This window comes from Myxocyprinus asiaticus, chromosome 16, assembly GCF_019703515.2.
Source record: "Myxocyprinus asiaticus isolate MX2 ecotype Aquarium Trade chromosome 16, UBuf_Myxa_2, whole genome shotgun sequence".
NCBI classification, from domain to species: Eukaryota; Metazoa; Chordata; class Actinopteri; order Cypriniformes; family Catostomidae; genus Myxocyprinus; species Myxocyprinus asiaticus.
In genome coordinates, this window is record NC_059359.1 from 26,204,438 (window position 1) to 26,226,830 (window position 22,393).

The following is a 22,393-nucleotide window of genomic DNA, read 5'->3' on the forward strand; positions in this document are numbered from 1 at the left end:
GGTTTGCCATGGGCTGGTGTCATGGGGGGTGTTTGGTTAGTGTTGACTTCAGAAGAATATACAGTAACACTACAATAAGGATCAAGGCCTATTTGTTAATGTTAGTAAATACATTAATCGTGCTTGACCCATGTTCAGAGCACTGTACACGTTCTACTCATGTACATACACTGTATAAATGATGAGAAAATTATAATTTTTTGGGTGAATGATTTTACCAACATTAGTTAACATTAGTTAATGCATTATGAACTAACAATGTCCAATTTTCATAAATTAACATTAACTCAAAATATTGTTCATTGCTACTTTAACTAATGTAGTTAATGTAAACCAATACAATCTTATTGTAAAGTGTTACTGAAAATACCAAATACTTTAGAAGAAGCACTAAGTCATGAGTACAGTGTCAGACGCATAATGATTTTACTGCTTCTAAAGATGTGTATTTAAATGTTTTAAACTTAGTCTTCTTCATTCATGCATTGATGCACAGTCATTTCTGTTTTCCCAGGTTGGTACCAGTGGCTGATTACCTGCATCGTGCAAAAGATGCCATCAATTTTGCATACACGATGCTTGGAGAAAAAAAATCAGTGCTTTCAAGATTTTGTTCTCATTCACAGAGAAGCGCTTTAGCAAAATACATTGCGGGGCAAAGTGGACATTTACTTCAAAGCTTTCTACCTCTTAAATATTAATTATCCCAAAAAGTGTTCCTCAGTGTGTGAATTTCTACAGACTGGTAGCTTGTTTATTGAAACAGACAATACATTTCTACCTTTTCATTGTTATTGTAGTCTGCCTCCCTTATTTTGTGTGTTTGGGGGGTGGATGAGGGGGGTAAAGTGATTTTGATGACCAAGAATTCTAGTTTAAATTTTCAACCTGATTTGGGTAAATTTTAACCCAGCAGAATAGTCATTTTAAACTAATAGTTGGGTAAAAAAAAAAAAAACCAACCCCGTTGGGTGAAAACAACCCAGCATTGAGTTCATCCCTATTGGACCCAATACTGGTTTGCCAAAATGACCCAAATTGGGTCATTTTAACCCAGCATTTTTTAGAGTGTATGTATCACATAATTAAAATGTATTGCATTATTGTGGCAGACAAATAAAGCACTGATTAAACAATACAAAAGTTTTATTTCCATATTACTGAACATAAGCCTATCATTGGCCTACAGTCCAAAGCAGTGTTATTTTTGTATTTTGTTTTATTTTTTATTTTTTATTTTTTATATATATATATATATTATTTTCCATTTTCATTTGAATTTCAGTTTTGGTATTTTTCTTGTAGTTTTTATTTGTTTTTATTAAATAAAAATATTTATTTATTATTTATTTTATTTTTAGTCATTTTAGTTTTAGGGATTGACTAATGTATGAAGTACTTCAGCTGACTGAGAGAAAATGGAATAAAACTTAATTTATGGACACTTAAGTTCTGGTGGTACTGTTAAACCTAAAGAAATAGTAAATTTCTTTAACAGAGGTAGTGTAATAATTATGCAAATATACAGATTTAACCATAATATTACTTATTGTATACAGAACCAATACAACATGCTCACTTCACTACTGAGATAAATATATTTCCAATTACTGCCAACTAAGGAACAAAAATAACATTAAATAACATGGCAATTTTAAACAAACAGAGAGAAAAACAAAACCAAAATTACCAATAATGGTCCTCAATCTCAACTTTTTTTTTTTTTTTTCATTTATTTTGGTGCCACAAATAGAATTGTATGATACAAAGATGCATCTGCTTTTTAGAGTCACTGTGTCATATTCGAAGTACTCACACACGGCACTTGTTTGCTTTCTGCCAACTGCCATCACAACAGTATACCCTGTTAAACACCGCTCACACATTTTGAAGACACAGAGTAGGCAAGGCACCGAATGCCTTTACTTATTGTTGTGGTGCTATTGTTGTGTCTGAACATATTCGCAAACGAAAACTAAAAATATGAAAACTAAATATACTTTTTGTGTTTTTTTTTTAATTTATTTTAGTTAGTTGTCAAGGCAAGATTTTTTTATTTTTTTTTTAATCAATATATGTATCTTATTTTATTTTAGTTAACGAAAATGCTTTTTATTAGTTTTAGTTTTCAGTAATGATAATAACCCTTATCCAAACTAATTAATTTTGTATTTGAATTTATCAATCTGTCCAAGGTAGACTTATATATTTTTAAGAACTACGTAAACATGCGTCAGACGTACGCTTTTAGAGCGTCTCACTTTGGTTGTCGTGTCATAAACAGAGTTTTTAAGACACTGCTTGAGGTTAAATGTAGCATGAAAACACATTTCGATATCCCTGCATTCCGAGTTAAACTCCTTCCAGCTGTTGCCTTATCTTATGCTGTCTGCTGTCGCTTAGTATGGTTTATTGAAAGGAGTTCTAAAATAGGTTTGTTTCCTGTAAAAATGTGCGATGCCCATACAGCTGGAGTTGTGCTTACTGCCCCCTGCTGACTAGGACTAACAAAAAAATAATGTGGTACTTCACGCTTGAATATCTCTGATGATAGGAATATTATTTATTATGGTATGGGGCCTGATTAATTGTGTTAATTTTTTAAACATGTTATTTTATATATAATTAATCCCACTGAATTAACGCAGCAAATTGTCAGCCCTACTTTAAAGTTTAAATGGGACCCAAAAGTATCATAAAAGTAGTCCATGAGTAATTTTCCAAGTTTTCTGAAGGCATACAATGGGTTTAATGAAAAACAACCTGGAAGTTACAGCAAGTCATTTTTCAGTGAAAATTTTGATGTCCGTTGTGCATTTATGAGTGCTATGAGACTTGTTCGTGTTCACATGAAAACTAGTTTTAGCACCAAACAACGTAAGTTCTCGAGTGAACCCGCAAGCCACTGTTAACGAGCTTCTCTCATAGTGCTCATGAACGTGCAACGGACATCAAGATTTCACTAATGTATTAAGTGATAGGCAAGGATAAACACACATTTTTTGATATAATGGAAAAAGCAGGAGGTTGCACCAAAACATATTCAAATACATCTGAACAGGATTAATTGATACATAAACTTTTTTTTTCCAGTTATGTTGCCTGTTTTGTTCCAGGACTGTGCAGCTTTAGTCTCCAATGAAACAGAGACATTTATAACAGAGAATTACAGTATATTCTAATGTGCCAACAAAAAAGTAATTGTCATATATGTGTTAAAGTATATGTGTATATGTATGTGTGTCAAGTATAAATGGCACAGCAATCTAGGTGTGTGTATATTTTTTGTGTATACCAGAGACAGTCTCTACTACAGGAAACAGAGGTATCCTGTTTTTGAGTTTACTCCCATTGTTGCACTGATTAAACATACACATACACACACATATACACAGGTCCACACTAAAGCTACTGCGCTGTTTGCAATGAGAACCATGCAAAGTGTCTGAGATCAATCAGATGAGATTCCTAACATACCCACATTTGCACGGACGATTTCACAGAAAGAAACACCGCACAGGGCACAGAATTTTTTTAATAAACATACACACACTTTGCTGTACACATGTACACAATCTTAAGCAGTGTGGGTTGATTGTTAGTGTTGTCTAGTCTCTCTGTCTCTACATGATCATCCATCACTCCCTATATCACCCAGCCCCATCTCTGTTTATTTATCTGTCTGCTGTGTAACAGAGCTAGTCTACAAAGTTGTAATTATACAAAATGGCTTCTTTGTTTAAGCTTGATGGCCCTGCCATGGTTTGCATGCCATTTTTGATTCAAGGAAATAAATTTTTCTTTAATCCAATGCCAAAAGTTAACTGAGAGTTGCTGTCAGTTTTCAGCTCGCCTTGTGATGTTGGTGTACAGATTACCTGATAGCTAAGTAATCAGCTAAGTTAGCAGGGGTGTAAAAACTTGATCGGCAATTACAATTATTTAACTAATGATGCAATGCATCATGAAATCTTAAAGTTTGATTCAAAGGTATGGTTTATATGACAATAATATGCTGAAGACGTAATTATGAATAATTACCAACATGATTCTTAACCCTTATATTGTGTTCTGGTCGAAACTAATTAACTTTTTTTTTTCTTGAAAACTGTAGTTTATTTCATCCAGTTGGAATAAAATTCCATGACTTCAAACAGGGCATCTGAACACACACATTTGTTTTAGATAATTTTCATACAATTTCAATGGTTTTATTTCACTTTGTTATACCTGTGGTGTTCCCGGTCTATAGTGACCAGCCATTGGAAATGAATGGAATAGACAACAAAATACAGAAATATTAAGAGTTCAGGAGCATCTTAATTCTTTAGATGAGCACATACATGGATGTGTCCTTGGACATGTGCACACATGCACACACACACACAAAAGTGTGTTGAGTGCCCTTTTGTGCATCGTCTTTCCATGTACACTCTTTGAGGAATATTTCAAGATCTACTTAACATAATATGTTGTGTTTGGGCTCGTTTGAATCAGGATAGTCTGCTGTAAGTTATTATATGTCACTGTCTACGTTATATTTATGTTTCAGGAAGTAATAAGAAAAAAAATCGTGACAAAAAGATACTCCTGCTTATATTTATGTGTGTCAGTGGAAATTTCATACACTAATACTTACTGCCGTTTGGTGTCTGAGTGAAAACAATTTGCTCACTGCATTTTACAAATTGAGACCTTTCCAACGATATATAACACATTGCTATATCATCTTTTTTATGTTTTAACCAACACTGAATATACATAATTGTTGTGACAACAAATTTGCCATTTATGAGAATTAAATAGCTCTAGTTTTTCAGCAAATTAAAAAGCATTTTTTAAGAATAGGTAGTTTCAGCTCTATGCAAGTCCGGATTCTAAGCTTTAAACTGCCAGCTATTTTTTTAAGATCAAGCAAGTGGTTATTAATTTATTACATAACTATTATTATTTTTTCTATTTTTTCTGCAGGGAGTGGCCCCCCGCTTGCCCGGTATAAGCTCAGTTCAATGAATCCTTTTATCGATACGTATACACTATATTTTTTAATATGTTCAAAAAAGGACAAAAAAACCAGTCATAATTCCTAAAAAAGTTGACAAAAAGATGTAATGTAATGTCATGGGATAATATATGCAATATGAGAGATTTATTAACAATCTTAGTGGGCGAGGCCTGGATAGCTCCCTAGTCGTGAGTTCAAATCCAGGGTGTGCTGAGTGACTCCAGCCAGGTCTCCTAAGCAATCAAATTGGCCCAAGGAGGGTAGAGTCACATGGGGTAACCTCCTCGTGGTCACGATTAGTGGTTCTCACTCTCAATGGGGTGCATGGTAAGTTGTGCGCGGTGTCATGTACAACGAGATAAGATGCGTGGATTGACTGTCTCAGAAGCAGAGGCAACTGAGACTTGTCCTCTGCCACCTGGATTGAGGTGAGTAACCACACCACCACGAGGACCTACTAAGTAGTGGGAATTGGGCATTCCAAATTGGGGAGAAAAGGGGATAAAAAAATAACAAATCTTAGTGGGCCGGTCATTTTTGACCAGGAACACAAAAGGTGTTAGCACAAACGAACACAACACAAGGGTCAAAGGAATGTTTCAGGTTAAATTATAATCAAGCTCAATCAACAACATTTGTGGCTTAATGTTGATTACCACAAATGGTTATTTTGAATCATCTCTCATTTATTTAACAAAATAAGCAAAAACTGCAGTTACAGAAAGGCACTTACAATCAAAAGTAAATGGGACCAGTCCATAGACATTAAAATACAGTTTCATCCAGCCAGGTCTCCTAAGCAAGCAAATTGGCCCGGTTGCTAGGGAGGGTAGAGTCACATGGGGTAACCTCCTCGTGGTCACTATAATATGGTTCGCTCTCGGTGGGGCGTGTGGTGAGTTGTGCGTGGATGCCGCGGGGAATAGCATGAAGCCTCCACACACGCTACGGCTCCACGGTAACGCGCTCAACAGGCCACGTGATAAGATGTGCTGATTGACGGTCTCAGACGCGAAGACAACTGAGATTCATCCTCCGCCACCCAGATTGAGGCGAATCACTACGCCACAATGAGGACTTAGAGCACATTGGAAATTGGGCATTCCAAATTGGGGAGAAAAAAAAAAGAAAAAAAAAAAAACTTTTCAAAAGTATAGACACCAGACATGAACATTATATGTGTTAACATGATTTCAGAATGGTAAAAATCAGGTGCGAGACTGACATGGTCAACACTCTGACAAAACAAGCTTTGCCAATTGCAGTTAAATAATTTTCTCTTCTTTCTTTTAGAAACACTCTTCTGATAAACAATCATCACCGACAATCCTTTTCCTCTTTCATGTCTTTCTCTAAGCAGCAGGCAGGAAAAGCATGTAAAGACTAGACAGGCACTGAGAAACAGCAAGCAGACGGTTCCCACTGTATTTACTCCTGTTAAACAAGACAAACTACAAACAGGCAAACAAAAAAAAAAAAAACACATACATACACCAACAAGTGTTTGAGAAGAGCTATACAAAAACAAACACCTGATAGCGAGAAATAATGTTGTAAATTCCCACAGAAGTTAAAATGTCTGCCAATACACCTATATGCGTTTTCATCTCACAATCGGCGTTGATCCTCTTTGAGACCAAAGAAAATCAACTGCATTCCAACGCTAAGCTCTCATAACTTCTTCTCTAAGTCTCTCTAAGCCAGACACTGAATGTTACATACAAATTTATTTCAGCCATTTTTCAGAAAACTCCAGAAAGAACATCCCTCTAAATATAATGTAATATACATTGTTGCATAGGATATAAAATTGTACAAAGGAATATAAAGACTTTGAAGATTAAGCCACAAAACATTGTATAATGGTGCAATATCAAATACATAAACAATACAAAACAAAAAAGTTATAAATCATCATAACCTTTTTTTATTTACAAAGCCCATTGTGAACAAGAGCCTTTATAGAATAAAGTACCTAATGATGTACAGTAAGACCCAATAAGGCTTTACAGCCTGGCAATTTATGTCAGTCACAGGTCAAACTGTTTTAGTATATGCAAAGACACATTCATAGTGATTGCTAAAGATTTCATTCTGCCATCATATGGGTTATCAATAAGTAATCTGTTGAATTTGCTAATGTTTGCTCCATGAGTATCCTTGAAAAAATGTCACCCTTACTCACAGTGAGTAAAGCCTTCATATTTTGTGCAGCTTTGGTGTTCTCCATTCTCCAAGGTAGGGGAATGTGTGAAGTTATTGTTTACTATTATTATATTAGGTTTTCTTTTGCCTTTAACTGATAGAACAGAGAAGAAACAGGAAATGGGGGAGTCAGGAACTGTCCCGAGCCGGATTCGAACTCAGGTTGCCCACACATAAGGGCCTCTGTGCAACATGTCAGAGCACATGCACTACCCCACTAAAGCCTAAAGTATACTTCGGTTTCTCTGCAGGAGTTTAGACCCATAAAATAAATGCAGTAATAAATAAATAAATATCCTGACCTCCTCACACACACACACTCTTGATGTGCACATCCACTGTTGTTGTATTTACCTTTGTCTCCTGTTATTTAGCAGCGTTTAAATCTTCTAGCGCTAATTCGTGACAGCAACAGCTCAAATGTGAGTGTTGCCATCCCTTGCACTACACTAATTAGTGCAAATCACCAATTCACTAAGCTGGACCCATTCCATGCTCGAGCACTCTGCTGATGATTAAATTTGCATCATGCATCCTGTATGCAGACACTCAGTGTTCGTGTCTGACCAAAGTATACTTTGGGTTAAATCACACTGCAAAAAAATAAAAACATTTTACTCAGTATTTTTGTCATTTTCCATTAAGAATATCTAAACATCCTTAAAGATACAAGATACATTGAGAAACAAAACTGCATAAGATATTAAGTCTTGCTTTCAGAGAAGTCAGAGAAAATAAGAAAAAAACTATCAATGGGGTAAGAAAACTAAACTTCATTCAAACGGAAACCAGTTTTTTTTTTTTTTTTTTTGATTGGCTATAATAGTTTCTTGTTTTAAGCATAAACCTCACTCAATTTTATTAGACTTCTCTTAAAACAAGACTTAAGATCTTATGCAATTTTACTTATCAAGTAAATTATTTTATTTAAGAATGTTTAGATATTTTTACTGAAAAACAAGACAAAAATGCTGAGTAAGAAATAGATTTTCTTCAGTGCATGTCATGTCTTTATAAAGTTATCATAAAGTACAAAAATGTGAAGTGGCATTGTCCAGACAAAGACTTTCAGAGAATGAGCAAGGAATATCTCCGCAGATATGTGAATGGCATATTGATGCTTTACTCAATATCGAGATCTGTGAACTGAGGTGTGAAAGATTACGGCTGGGACAGAGGAGACCAATTAAAACTATGAAGTGGGTTGTGCTGTTCTCTGCACTTTCTGCACTTAGATTTAGGGTTACCATTGTCTGATTGAAAGAAACTTTAACTTTTCTGCCGAGTTGGGCACTGATTAAATAGCTGCCAAACTGCCACTTGGTAACAGTTTAAGTATATGACTATGCTATTACAAAGCTGAAGGAGGGTATGATTAACGTACAATTTGTAAACACTGCAATCATTAGATAAGAGGTTAACAAAGCGTGACACTTTCACAAAGGCCACGCAGAAACTTGTGTACCAAAGCAAAAAAAGATACTTGTTTAATACTAACATATGAATGTCAGAGAAATGTCTGAAACAGGTTTGAGTTTGGGGTGTGTCAAGTTTGCTGATTTGGTCACTGATTAAATAGTGATCTGATCTATAATAGTGCAGGCAAAACTTGACAAACAAACTGAGAGTATGAAAGAATGCTCTTCCCTGAAAAATGTTTCAGCCAAATTTAAAGGTGAAGTGTGCAATTTTTTTAAGGTTTCTATGAAAATACTTTCTCTTATGCCCACCTTATATGCAGAGCCAGACACAGCCAATGGTAGGTTGATTTTCCAAAAAGAGTAAACACTGTTGCACAATAAAACCTTGTTTAAGTGGCCTGACAAAGCAACATTGGCTCACCAATGGTGTGCATTTTGGGCAGGACTATCTGTTTGGCCAACCAACACAAGACAGTAGGATTGTTGGAAAAACCTGACTGATAACAGTATTTTATTATTATTATTGTTATTATAAACAACATATTTGAAAAATTAAATATTTGCAATTACACTTAGTGACACTAGTGGCACAGATTGACACACTTCATCTTTAAATTGTCAGTTTCATAAGACGGGAAGGGGAGAGGTGTTATTCAGAGGGTCTCAAGACAGTTTGATATCAAGCAACCAGAACCCCTCATGGTTTAGGTTAAGGAAAGTGGAGAAGGCACTTAATTAATTTCAATCAGATTAAATGAATCTCCATACCCTCTCAGATTTGGATGAGTTTATAGGAGGGCTTATTTTGAATGATGGCACCGAACCTCCAGAAGAGGAAGAAGCGGATGAGGCTAGTAAAAATGCCTGGGGTGTTGGGCACCTGAAAGATAGAGACACAGAGGGTGACATACAAAACTCTTTGTTTTCACCACAATTCACTGTTTCATGACAGTCTCTTCAGCCTCTTACCATGATATAATAGTCTCCAAGCTGAAGGCCATACAGCGTCCATGACGCAGATGTAAAGAATGTTGCAACGGTCAGGGAGAAAGACAGCCTCTCCACAGACTTAGTGCGCACAATCTCCAACTGGTGGAAATAAGGAGCACAAATGTTTTTTTGAGGAAGGAGAGATGTATTCTGTTCCAAACACACAAGCAGGCAGATGTGTTAAGTAGGTTTTATAATGTAAGATTAGCACATTCACAAGAATATTTAATTTTTTTTCTTTCGCCACTTTTTATTTACAGAGACAGTAGAGAGGAATATTGGGGAAAGAGATTTAAAAAGTGTCCTTCAAAGGCTGATTTAGCCCATTTAGAACACAGGGGAAATCAACAACATCGATGGAGGATGCCAACCCGATCTCATGAAAATTCGTACATAATTTACAAGTTGGCTATTTCGTAGGGTCTCGATTGATGTTGTTCGCATAAACTCGTACGATTTCAACATGTGCAAATTCCCAGATGTCTAATGCGGAAGTAAGCGCGAGTTCCGCACACCAGGCGTTAAGGACATACTTATTAATATTATGCCCTTACTCAAACCCCTTATCTAAACTTAACCAATCAGTAGAGTGTGTAAACATGATAGGAAGCTGTTGTGTGTGACAGAAGCAAGTAACTGTCGCGTATTAGATGGAAATTATGTCCAGCGACGTTATTGGCTGTAGTGAAAGTCGTAGGAATTCAAAGAGTGCAGTCGCATGATATCATACGAATTAGCCAAATTTAGAAAAGTCATACGAATCCTGACAATTTTGCTGTGAGAGTGTGTTCAGGATGCCAGGATCGGAGCTACACTTTTGTCAGGGCTGTTTTAAACAAACTGTGTCTTAAGGTTACAGTCTTTACAGGTTACAATGTGATTTTACGAGCCGTGACCCGCGTCCTGACTGAGGTATAGTCGGGGTGCCTTTGTCTTTGCTTAAATGTTTTACGAAACTGACATCGCTGTGTTTCGTGCTTTTTCTGTCATGAAAAACAAGCGACGAGTAACAAGAGAATCGTTCATTTCCGCAGTCAGATAATTGTTCATTTCCACATTTAGAATCAGCTATACTTTCTCCGAGCAGCTCCCAGCCTGAGCTAAACTATCCCCCTCACTGCACCTCCCACCTCTGCTGCTGTTTATCTGCCCATACTGCATCAAGTTTTTTTTGTCATAGTCATCTGGTCGCCGTGCATGCAGTACTGCATCCCTGAAGCCGCAATGAGAGGAGAGATGAGGCACTCAGCTTATTTTATCCATGCAGCACACGCTGAATTCAGCAGAAAACATGTCGAAAATGCACTATAAACCTATTTATCAACATTATAAAATAAAGGCTCTTATGACTCAACATAAAATACTGTACTGAAGTAATATTCATTGACTGAAAAATAGACGTCTTGATGCAAGTTAACAACGCAGTAACAGGCATGCAACACTTTCATCAATTAAATTAGATTTCATGACGGTTAAGTTTATAATAGATTTCAAATACCCACTCTTGACAGACATCTTATTTATGTCCTTTATCCCAGGAAAAATTAAATGTAGTAATTCAGAGATCACTTTATTTTCTGTATAGTAGTCACAAAGTACAGATGTGATGAAAACTCAAAGCGTGTCTCGCGTTGAAGTCATGCAGCAGCTCTGCTCACCCCTCGCACACATACTGAATAATATGTGAAACAGGCAGATACTTTGTTGGTTTTATGTTATTTCTGTTAAGGGAATTGGAAAATTAGCACAATCCATTGAGTAGCAGGCTAGCAGCTATAAGTTTGTTTACAAATGGCAGCTGTCGACTCTCATTGCTTTGTGCATCATACTATACGTGTCTGACCAATTACAGGTTGAAACAACTCCCACAGTCCCTCTTCTTCCAAAAAGTACCCACCCTGGAGAAGGAGCTAAAAAATGTCTCTAAACAGCTAAGGGGAACTACAGTACCTCATATGCGAAAGCAACAAAAAAGTAGTAGAAGTTCTGAGTAAAAGTACCTAAAATGGGCTTTAGTTCCTGCAGTGGGAAATGGCCTAATGACACTTGCAGACAGTGACGGTGGGAAAAACAGGAAGAAACAAAAGGAGGTAAGAGAATGACAGGAAATAGACCACAGGGCACAGGACAGATAGATGGAGCTGGACTGATAAATATGGAAGAGAGAGACTGAAAACAGGAAGATGGAGACTGTGAGAGGATGGACAGCATGATAAAAGATGGAATACTGGAATGTCATTGCAAGATTTCACACTATTATATTACTGTGGAAATGGAGAGAAAAGGAGAGAAAATATAGACAATTATTTCAGTGCTGATGTATGCTTTATGTAATATGCTATAATACAGTTGTTCTCGACAGATTTCACTTTGGACATCAAATCGTAACACAACACAATACCAAAATTGTACAAAAGAAAACAAAAAGATCACCAAGTTCTTTATAAAGTTACCTTGAAAAGAAACTACTTATAAGGCTAATACATATTTTACCTTGCATAGGTTTGTTATTTTCTAAATATTCGAGGATAAAGGTATGTCACGAAACTTGTCAATGTTGCCATCAGTTTAAACTGGCTAGCTGGCTTCTACCGAGAAACAGATGAATTTGCGCCAAGAGTTTGACTGGACGCACATTCACATCAACAACAAAAAATATGGTAAGCAGTTTATCCTCCTGCTGTCAGATTTAGGGTTGGAAACAAAAACCAGTGCTTATTAAGACACTGGAACTATATGACTTTTATCATTTCGGTTCCATTAACAGTTCCTGAACGTGTATTTTTCTGCCAATGTGTACGGAATACCAAACTAAATTACTCTGACTGTGTTTCCTGCTGTGCTATTCAGCGGTATACCCCTCTTCTGAATCTACAGCATGAAACATAGATTGTGACCAGTGTTGCCCAAGTCCCAAATGAATGACCCTTATGAGCCAGTTCTTTCAAATCTATAGCGTGAAACAGAGCGTGACTTGTGCAGGCCGATTCCCGAACAAATGACTCTTATGAGCCAGCTCTTTTGAATTTACGGCATGAAACACACAGCTCGACCAGTGTAGCCCCGATTCCTGAACGAATGACTCTCATGAGCCGGTTCTTTTGAATCTACAGTGCAAAACATACAGCGTGACCAGTGTAGTCCAATTCTCTAACAAATTACTCTTATGAGATAGTTGTTTTGAATCTACAGCATGACCAGTGTATTTCTAAGATTTAAATCAGGCATTGCAGTTACTGACTGGTTGTTTATATGCAAACATAAGCAGATAGCCACTGACTATGTGTTTTGAACATGTACATGTATCAGAGTATACTTACGAGATCAGCGAGTGGAGACAAGTACATGCTGATGGTGAAAACACTGCAGGCGAGGCCAAGCTGAGAGAGCTGTGTTTCTCCAGGAGGAATCACCATACTGAAATAAAACCAGCCTACACACAACACACACACCATCACCAGTGTCTGTGTGAACACACGCCTCTGAAACACACAGGTTCAGCAGCATTTAGAAAAACATAAATTAGGCTCTTTCCTATTATATTTACAATGACAGTGGTATGGTTAAATTACAAATATGGACTATTTCAAGTATTCTCTGATCACTTCTACAATTTATTTCAGAACCTTAATATTTGTTGTATAAAGTTGTGCTCAAAAGTTTGCATACACTTGGAGAATTGGTAATATATGTACCATTTTTAAAGAAAACATGAGTGAGCAGGCAAAACACATTTCTTTTATTTCTTATGGGATTCATATTCAACTGTAGGTTATAACAGAACGGCACAATCATTAAAACAAATCATGGCAACAAAGTAAAAAATGAAATGACCCCTGTTCAAAAGTCTGCATACCCTTAGTTCTTAATACTGTGTATTTCCCCCTTTAGTATCAATGACAGCATGCAGTCTTTTGTAATAGTTGTCTATGAGGCCACAAATTCTTGCAGGTGGTATAGCTGCCCATTCGTCTCGGCAAAATGCCTCCAGGTCATGCAAAGTCTTTGGTCGTCTTGCATGAACCACACGTTTGAGATCTCTCCAGACTGGCTCGATGATATTAATGCCAGGAGACTGTGATGGCCACTCCAGAACCTTCAACTTTTTCTGCTGTAACCATTGGAGGGTCAACTTGGCCTTGTGCTTAGGGTCACTGTTGTGCTGGAAAGTCCAAGAGCGTCCCATGCGCAGCTTTCGTGCAGAAGAATGCAAATTGTCTGCCAGTATTTTCTGATAACATACTGCATTCATCTTGCCATCAATTTTCACAAGATTCCCCATGCCTTTAGAGCTCACACAACCCCAAAACATCAGTGAGCTACCACCATGCTTTACAGTGGGGATGGTATTCTTTTCACTTTGGATATCTTTTTATATCCTTTTCCATCTTTATAATGTTCCATTACCTTGTTACACAGGTCTTTTGACAGTTCTTTTCTGCTCCCCATGGCTCAGTATCTAGCCTGCTCAGTGCATCCAAATGAGAGCTAACAAACTCATTGACTATTTATACACAGGCACTAATTGGAATTTAAAAAGCCACAGGTGTGGGAAATTAACCTTTAATTGCCATTTAAACCTGTGTGTGTCACCTTGGGTGTCTGTAACAAGGCCAAACATTCAAGGGTATGTAAACTTTTAATCAGGGCCATCTGGATGATTTCTGTTATCATTATGATTTAAAAAGGAGCCAAACAACTATGTGATAATAAATGGCTTCATATGATCACTATCCTTAAATAAAAGACAGTTTTTTTGCATGATCAGTCATATTTTCAAAATCAATGCCAAAATTTCAAAATTTCTGCCAGGGTATGCAAACTTTTGAGCACAACTATATAAATAAATAATAGTTGATTAATGATTAGAATAACAAGTAGACATCACTATATGATGCACCTTCTCTTTGGTATAATGACAATAGGTGATGATGTATAGACTCTGTAAAGTGGCTCCAATGGTGTTGACAAGTTTCACCGTTCCATCACCCTTTAGTAATCCATAGTACAGCCAACCTAGATTACTAATCACATACAAAGATACAGGATGGCCCATACAGATCATTCAGACTAAAGTGCTTTTTTATACACATAAAAATCAACATTAACAAATGAGAGTTGCAGGTGATATTGTTAGCCCTCACAAATACCAAATACATACTTTAAGCATGTGGTAAGGAAGGGCAGAAACTGAACATTATCCGCACTCTGAGTGGCCCTCATTTTCTTCAAGTCTGTCCTGCAAACACAGAGAAGCCATTAAATTGGGTGCTACATTATTTAGAGGATCACAAGACATAAAAACAATTATGCAATATCCACATGCAAATTACATGTCTCATGAAGAAGATAGTTCATATTAATGGTCAGTCAATTGTTTCAAGTGCCTTGCACAAACTTCAAATTTTTACTTAAAAAAATAGGCTTTTTTTTTTTTAAGTGATTCTCCTTCAAACGATGTAAGAAGCTTCTAGAATGTTTCCGTCATTTTGTTTCATTTATTTATTTTTTGATGACAATGGTGCCTTGCCATGTTGCCACAGTTTTTCTGTAGTAAAAAATAATGGTACATTTTTGCAAGGAGAGGGTAGCGTAAGGAGTTTATTAAAAGCTGGAGTAAAAGCAGCCTATGCATATGATTTTTTTTATTTTTTTACCACTTGATTTGATACCTAACATTATAATGGAGCATAAGCTTGTCTATCCAACTCAAAAATATATGTACTTAACAGTGACACATATAAACGCCATGACAAACTGAAGGAAGAGTGAAAAGGTGACACGACGGACGAGAGTTACGGAAAGGAAGCAAACATGATTAAAACTGTGTGTTTATACAGTTTAGATCAGCTACACAATTAATCATATATATCAATTACGGCAAAAATGTATACGTTACTTACAATCCTGTCGAGAACATCCCGACGGTGAATATGATGCACGCACATGATAGCAGCTGCAGCAACTCCATAGACCGAAAAGGCAAACCAATAAACACCTGTGGCACTATACAGATACCTGTACAACCAAGCGAATATTATTATATTGAGAAAAACCTATGAATCCTCCACATATGCAACGCTGACGTCTACCTTCACTATTTCCGTGTTTGCAATCATCGTTCACTGATTCCTACATTCTGAATGGTTATCACAAAGCGCTTCACACTGACGTCAATTTGTAGTCCGGATGTGTAGTCAAATAAAATGATTTATTTAATTGTTTTCGAAATCAAGCAGTAGGCTATGTTCAAGCGATTCAAAGTTTTTTTTTTTTTTTTTTTTTTTTTAAGATTGTGAGCACGAGCTTCTTTTTTAAATTATTTTTCTAACATGCTGGTATATCATATTTTATGAATTTATACATGGTGTTTTTATTTTCTCCTTATGTACATTATTTAATATATATTTATAGATCTATACTTTTATGTTATATTACCCTGGCATTAATAAAAATAACAAATCCAAAAGAGGATATTGTGATTTTATGACTAACCCAGTTATTATAGGTTTGCAATTAATGCCAAATTCTAACCACACAGAACTGTGCAAAAGTCTTAGGCACAGAAGATGTTTCACAAAAGCATTTGTCTTAAGATGGTTATTTATATCTTCAGCTTTAGCGTGTCAATAGGAAATATAAATGTTAGACTCTCAAACATTAATTTTGCAAATAGAAAATATTAGAATAGAAGAACAGGGAGCCCTGTAACAGATGGCATTGCCCTCACAAAGCCCCCCACTGAGCATCGTGTCTGTCTGAGATTACATGAAGAGACAGAAGTAACTGAGACAGCCTAAATAGATTGAAGAACTGTGGTGAATTCTCCAAGAAGCTTTGAACATCCTATCTGCCAACAACCAAGAAAAACTGTGTCCAGGTGTACCTAGGAGAATTGGTGATGTTTTAAAAGCAAAGGTTATCACACGAATATTAATTTAGCTTTTTTTATGTTTACTGGACTTTGTATGACATTAAGTGATAAATGAAAACTATTTATGTCATTATTTTTGAAGACATCCTCACTATGCAACATTTTTCACAAGTGCCAAAAACATTTACACAGTACTGTATATTTTTTTTATTATAAAGTGACATTTAAATACTGTCATTTGTACATGTTTAACCCCCCTAGGCAGTTCAGTAAAGGTCGACACATTGGCTATTCTGAAACAGTACAGTCAGGGTTGGGAGGGTTACTTTTGAAATGTACTACACTACAGATTACAGAATACATGCTATAAAATGTCATTTGTATTGTATTCCGTTGTATTGAAGGTCAGTAATGTAATCTAAATACTTTGGATTACTTCAGCACTGGCATATTTTATATTCACTTGTTTTAGCTATAAACAAGTTAATAACAAGTTAAAAAATCTGCCAGTACAGTAAGACAAAATACACTTTTTAAAAATACATTCTCTGAAAAAGGCCTAAATATTTTATGCAGTGCAGTCCAATTGATCTTGTTTTTAAAAAGATATTTTTGCAGAAAAAACAATACAAAAGAATTATCATCAAGAATAAGACTTATCTCCTAATATCAAAGGTCTTAGTAAAAAAAGAAAAATTTTGATCTAACGTAGATTTTCTTGATATGATCGTGGCTGGTAATGTGCATGTAAAGAAATAGTATTTTAGCTTAGCATAAAGCTAAATGTTCACATAACTATTTACACAAGGTTTATTTTTATTTTGGCCACTTCAAACATACTTCAAATATACTTCTCTGTCTGCTCGTATGAATGTAACACATCATAAGAAAGTGTTTCACCGCTGTTCAAATGCACTTTGGATCACATCATTTATATGTATAAATGTTTTCCATCTGAAAGGACTAAATATTAAATGAAACAAATGACAATAAAATGCAAAGTAATCTCTTCAGCAATCGAAAACCTTTTTGAATGTAATTGTGTTCTGATTTCAAATGATTTAAATTGTAACTGTAGTGGAATACAGTTAATAATATTTTGTATTTATATACGTAATCATGTTACATGTATTCCATTACTCCCCAACCCTGAGTACAGGTAACTTTTTTTTTTTTTTTCAAAAGAAATGATTAAAAAAATTACAATAAAACGATGCACTTCTTTTGGAATTTTATGTTATTTAGATCTTATTTACCTGTACTTTTCTTAATTACATTATTCATTTACATTTACATTGATTCATGTAGCAGATGCTATTATCCAAAGTGATTTACAAAATGAACTTATGTGTAAAATGAGGTCTGTGCTAAACATTACATGAGAATACATGGATGTTTTATTCTACAACATAAATTACACATAGTCATACCTGAAACTTGAATTTTGAAGCCACTGTGTTTAAAAAAAAAAAATTTTTTTTTTAAATATATAATTTTTTTTAAATTGTTTATTGTAATTCAATATAGTTTCAAAATTCAAGTTTCAGGTATGACAAAGGTTAAATGTATGTCGTACAACAAAATTCCACCTATCGTCAAGTAATGTTTACCACTTACATTATTTTATACATAAGTTGTATGTTTTAAACCCCATTATAAAAACCCAGAGGAAAATCCAGAGGGAACCCATAGCGAATTCTCTTTCGGGTTTTTGTACTACAACCTCAACAGCACTATTGCATTAGAAAAGTACTAGCCAAAAAATTATTATGTTGAGTGTATGGTTGTGTATCTAGCCAGTTTTTGAAGACAGAGACGGAGTCTGCTTCCCAGATGGAATTGGGAAGGTCATTCCACCATGAGTTAAAGTGAAGTCAAAAGTCTAGGAAATTGAATTGGTGCCGCTTTGTGTTGGTACCACAAAGCGCCTGTCATTTGCAGACCACAGCCTTCTGGTGGGAATGTAGCTCTGCAGGAATGATTGTAAGTAATCTGCCGCAGACCCAGTGACTGTTCTGTATTCCAGCATCAGAGCCTTGAACTTGATATGTGCAGCAACCGGCAGCCAGTGTAGAGAGAAATTGAGGGGTATAATATGCACTCTCTTGGGTTTGTTGAAGAGCAGCAGTGCTGCTGCATTCTGGATCACTTGCAGAGGCCTAATAGTCCATGCAGGAAGGTTGGCTAAAAGAGCATTACAGTAATCAAGTGTAGATACAACAAGAGACTGAACAAGGAGTTGTTTGGCATGTATGCATAAGCACATTTATGTTAACCTCACTTCAGTAAAAACCTATACTTCTATAAGTTGAAACATGAAGAAGACATGAGAATGTGTTATGTATTGGGGGAAGATTGCTGATATCTGCTGGAAAAAAGAACAATTACGACTTGAAAATTATGTCATGACAATAATAACCAGTAGATGGCAGCAGAGAGTGTGGTCTGATTGCCTATTTTGAATTTCTAATTTTAGAAAGTATGCATTTGAATATAAATTTAGATACATTTTGAAATTATTATTGTCAAAATTCAGCATTTTTTAAAATTGTTTTGAAGTGATTATTTTTGCAATAATGTGACTACTGTATGTTTATTGTAAAACCTGACCATGGTTTTACAAAGACAAGACATAGAATAAGCAGTCTGTTACCAATAATACATTTGAAATATTAAAAATTAAATAACTCAAAGTAAATTAGTTTACTGTTTCTTTGTTTCCATAACAAAAAGATGCAGTGTTTTTGTCTGGAAGGTGCAGTTCCCATACCTAAGCATATACAATGGGGCAAGAATCAGACTTTGTGTGTGCGCACGGGTGTTCTGCATTGTGGTTGCATTATGGTCTCACCCCCCTCATTTCTGTGTGTGTTCTGCATTGTGGCTGATTTACTGATTTTATTTGACAAATTAAGAAAAATTGCTCTGTGTTATAGTCTCACCAATTAATGTGTGTGTGTGTAAGGTTAAGTTGTGTATAAGGGCGTATGTGTGTGTGTTTTGCACTCAGGATGTTTTATAGTCCCACCTCTTCATTTCTGGGTCTTTACACTGCCTGGCCAAAAAAAACTTTGATTACAGCGTGCATTGATATTGGCATTGTTTCGACAACCTTATGCAAAGTCACAACATTTATTTCTGTCCAAAGCTGCATTAATTTTTGGCCGCGATCTTGTATTGATGACGGGAGAGTCGAACCACTCCGTAAAGTCTTCTCCAGCACATCCCAAAGACTTTCAATGGGGTTAAGGTCAGGACTCTGTGGTGGCCATTTCATGTGTGAAAATGATTCCTCATGCTCCCTGAACCACTCTTTCACAATTTGAGCCCGATGAATCTTGGCATTGTCGTCTTGAAATATGCCCGTGCCGTCAGGGAAGAAAAAATCCATTGATGGGAGTCATTCAGTACATTCAGGTAGTCATCTGACTTTAATTTTATTGATGCATAATGTTGCTGAGCCTAGACCTGACCAACTGAAGCAACCCCAGATCATAACACTTCCTCCAGAGGCTTATACAGTGGGCACTATGAATGATGGGTGCATCACTTCATGCGCTTCACTTCTTACCCTGATGCATCCATCACTTTGGAATAGCGTAAATCTGGACTCATCAGACCACATGACCTTTTTCCATTGCTCCACAGTCCAAACTTTATGCTCTCTAGCAAACTGAAGTTGTTTTTATCTGATTAGCCTCACTAACAAATGGCTTTCTTGTGGCAACATCGCTGTTTAGTCCTAATCCTGTAGTTCTCTTTGCATTGTGCATGTGGAAATACTCTTACTTTCACTATTAAACATAGCCATGAGTTCTACTGTCGATTTTTTACAATGTGACTTCAAGCATTTTAGTGATCTCCTATCATGATCATTCAAGGTTTATTTTCTACAACATTTCTTCTGTGAAGCTGACGGTTCACCACTATTCATCCAGGTTTTAATAATGCGTTGGACTGTTCTTAACCCAATTCCAGTCTTTGCTTGATGCAGGCCAATAATTTGCCCTTTCTGAAACACAGTAATATCTTTTCCACGACAATGGGATACGTCTTCCGTCATGGTTGTTTAAGAAATGAGAAGCTACACACTGCATCGGTTAGGGTTAAAAGAATTGTTGCCAGCTGAAACATATTAATCACTGATCCAACCATAGGCTCTTAAGTATCTGCTTATTTAAATCCAAATGGCAACTTTTTTTTGGCCAAGCAGTGCATGTTCGGCATTTTGGCTCATTTATTTATTTTCTAAAAAATGCTCTGGTAGTCTATCAATTTTGACCTCAAACAGCAAAGGTGGTGTTTTGTTTTGTTTTTTTCAGACCACTTAGACTCACTGAATCAAGTTTTTTGTATGTTCAGATTGCAAATCTAGGAAAAGTCACTCAGATTGAGTAAACCATTTTTATTACAAAAACAAATCTGAAATCGGTAAAAAATGACCAAACAGTCCAGGAAGGCTAAACTTGAAGTGTTGTTGTAAATCATGAACAGTTGTGGCCCTCAGGTTGCACTTTTGGCACACCTGACCTCTCAAAAACACTATATTATATACATTTGAGGAGGACACAGTCTTTGCTATCAAACATATACAGTATATTACAAAAAGTGTTTTGACTACACTGAATGTATATATATATATATATATATATATATATATATATATATATATATATATATAGGTGCATCTCAATAAATTAGAATGTCGTGGAAAAGTTCATTTATTTCAGTAATTCAACTCAAATTGTGAAACTCGTGTATTAAATAAATTCAATGCACACAGACTGAAGTTGTTTAAGTCTTTGGTTCTTTTAATTGTGATGATTTTGGCTCACATTTAACAAAAACCCACCAATTCACTATCTCAACAAATTAGAATATGGTGACATGCCAATCAGCTAATCAACTCAAAACACCTGCAAAGGTTTCCTGAGCCTTCAAAATGGTCTCTCAGTTTGGTTCACTAGGCTACACAATCATGGGGAAGACTGCTGATCTGACAGTTGTCCAGAAGACAATCATTGACACCCTTCACAAGGAGGGTAAGCCACAAACATTCATTGCCAAAGAAACTGGCTGTTCACAGAGTGCTGTATCCAAGCATGTTAACAGAAAGTTGAGTGGAAGGAAAAAGTGTGGAAGAAAAAGATGCACAACCAACCGAGAGAACCGCAGCCTTATGAGGATTGTCAAGCAAAATCGATTCAAGAATTTGGGTGAACTTCACAAGGAATGGACTGAGGCTGGGGTCAAGGCATCAAGAGCCACCACACACAGACGTGTCAAGGAATTTGGCTACAGTTGTCGTATTCCTCTTGTTAAGCCACTCCTGAACCACAGACAACGTCAGAGGCGTCTTACCTGGGCTAAGGAGAAGAAGAACTGGACTGTTGCCCAGTGGTCCAAAGTCCTCTTTTCAGATGAGAGCAAGTTTTGTATTTCATTTGGAAACCAAGGTCCTAGAGTCTGGAGGAAGGGTGGAGAAGCTCATAGCCCAAGTTGCTTGAAGTCCAGTGTTAAGTTTCCACAGTCTGTGATGATTTGGGGTGCAATGTCATCTGCTGGTATTGGTCCATTGTGTTTTTTGAAAACCAAAGTCACTGCACCCGTTTACCAAGAAATTTTGGAGCACTTCATGCTTCCTTCTGCTGAGCAGCTTTTTAAAGATGCTGATTTCATTTTCCAGCAGGATTTGGCACCTGCCCACACTGCCAAAAGCACCAAAAGTTGGTTAAATGACCATGGTGTTGGTGTGCTTGACTGGCCAGCAAACTCACCAGACCTGAACCCCATAGAGAATCTATGGGGTATTGTCAAGAGGAAAATGAGAAACAAGAGACCAAAAAATGCAGATGAGCTGAAGGCCACTGTCAAAGAAACCTGGGCTTCCATACCACT

The 22,393-nt window shown here is 36.3% G+C and overlaps 1 protein-coding gene across 2 annotated transcripts; it reads right to left on the reverse strand.

The window, feature by feature from the left end:
• Positions 1–1,638: 1,638 nt before the first annotated feature.
• Positions 1,639–15,735, reverse strand: slc50a1 (solute carrier family 50 member 1). 2 transcript variants are annotated; one of them, XM_051720594.1, is made up of 6 exons: positions 15,525–15,735; positions 14,783–14,860; positions 14,522–14,645; positions 12,942–13,103; positions 9,601–9,771; positions 1,639–9,511 (listed from the first exon to the last, which is right to left on the reverse strand). In XM_051720594.1, the coding sequence occupies exons 1-6, from the start codon at positions 15,590–15,592 to the stop codon at positions 9,404–9,406; spliced, it is 711 nt and encodes a 236-aa protein (XP_051576554.1). In that variant the 5' UTR covers positions 15,593–15,735; the 3' UTR covers positions 1,639–9,403. The 2 variants fall into 2 exon arrangements, with proteins under 2 accessions (XP_051576554.1, XP_051576555.1); XM_051720595.1 differs by having other exon boundaries at positions 1,640–9,511; positions 9,601–9,720.
• Positions 15,736–22,393: the final 6,658 nt, after the last annotated feature.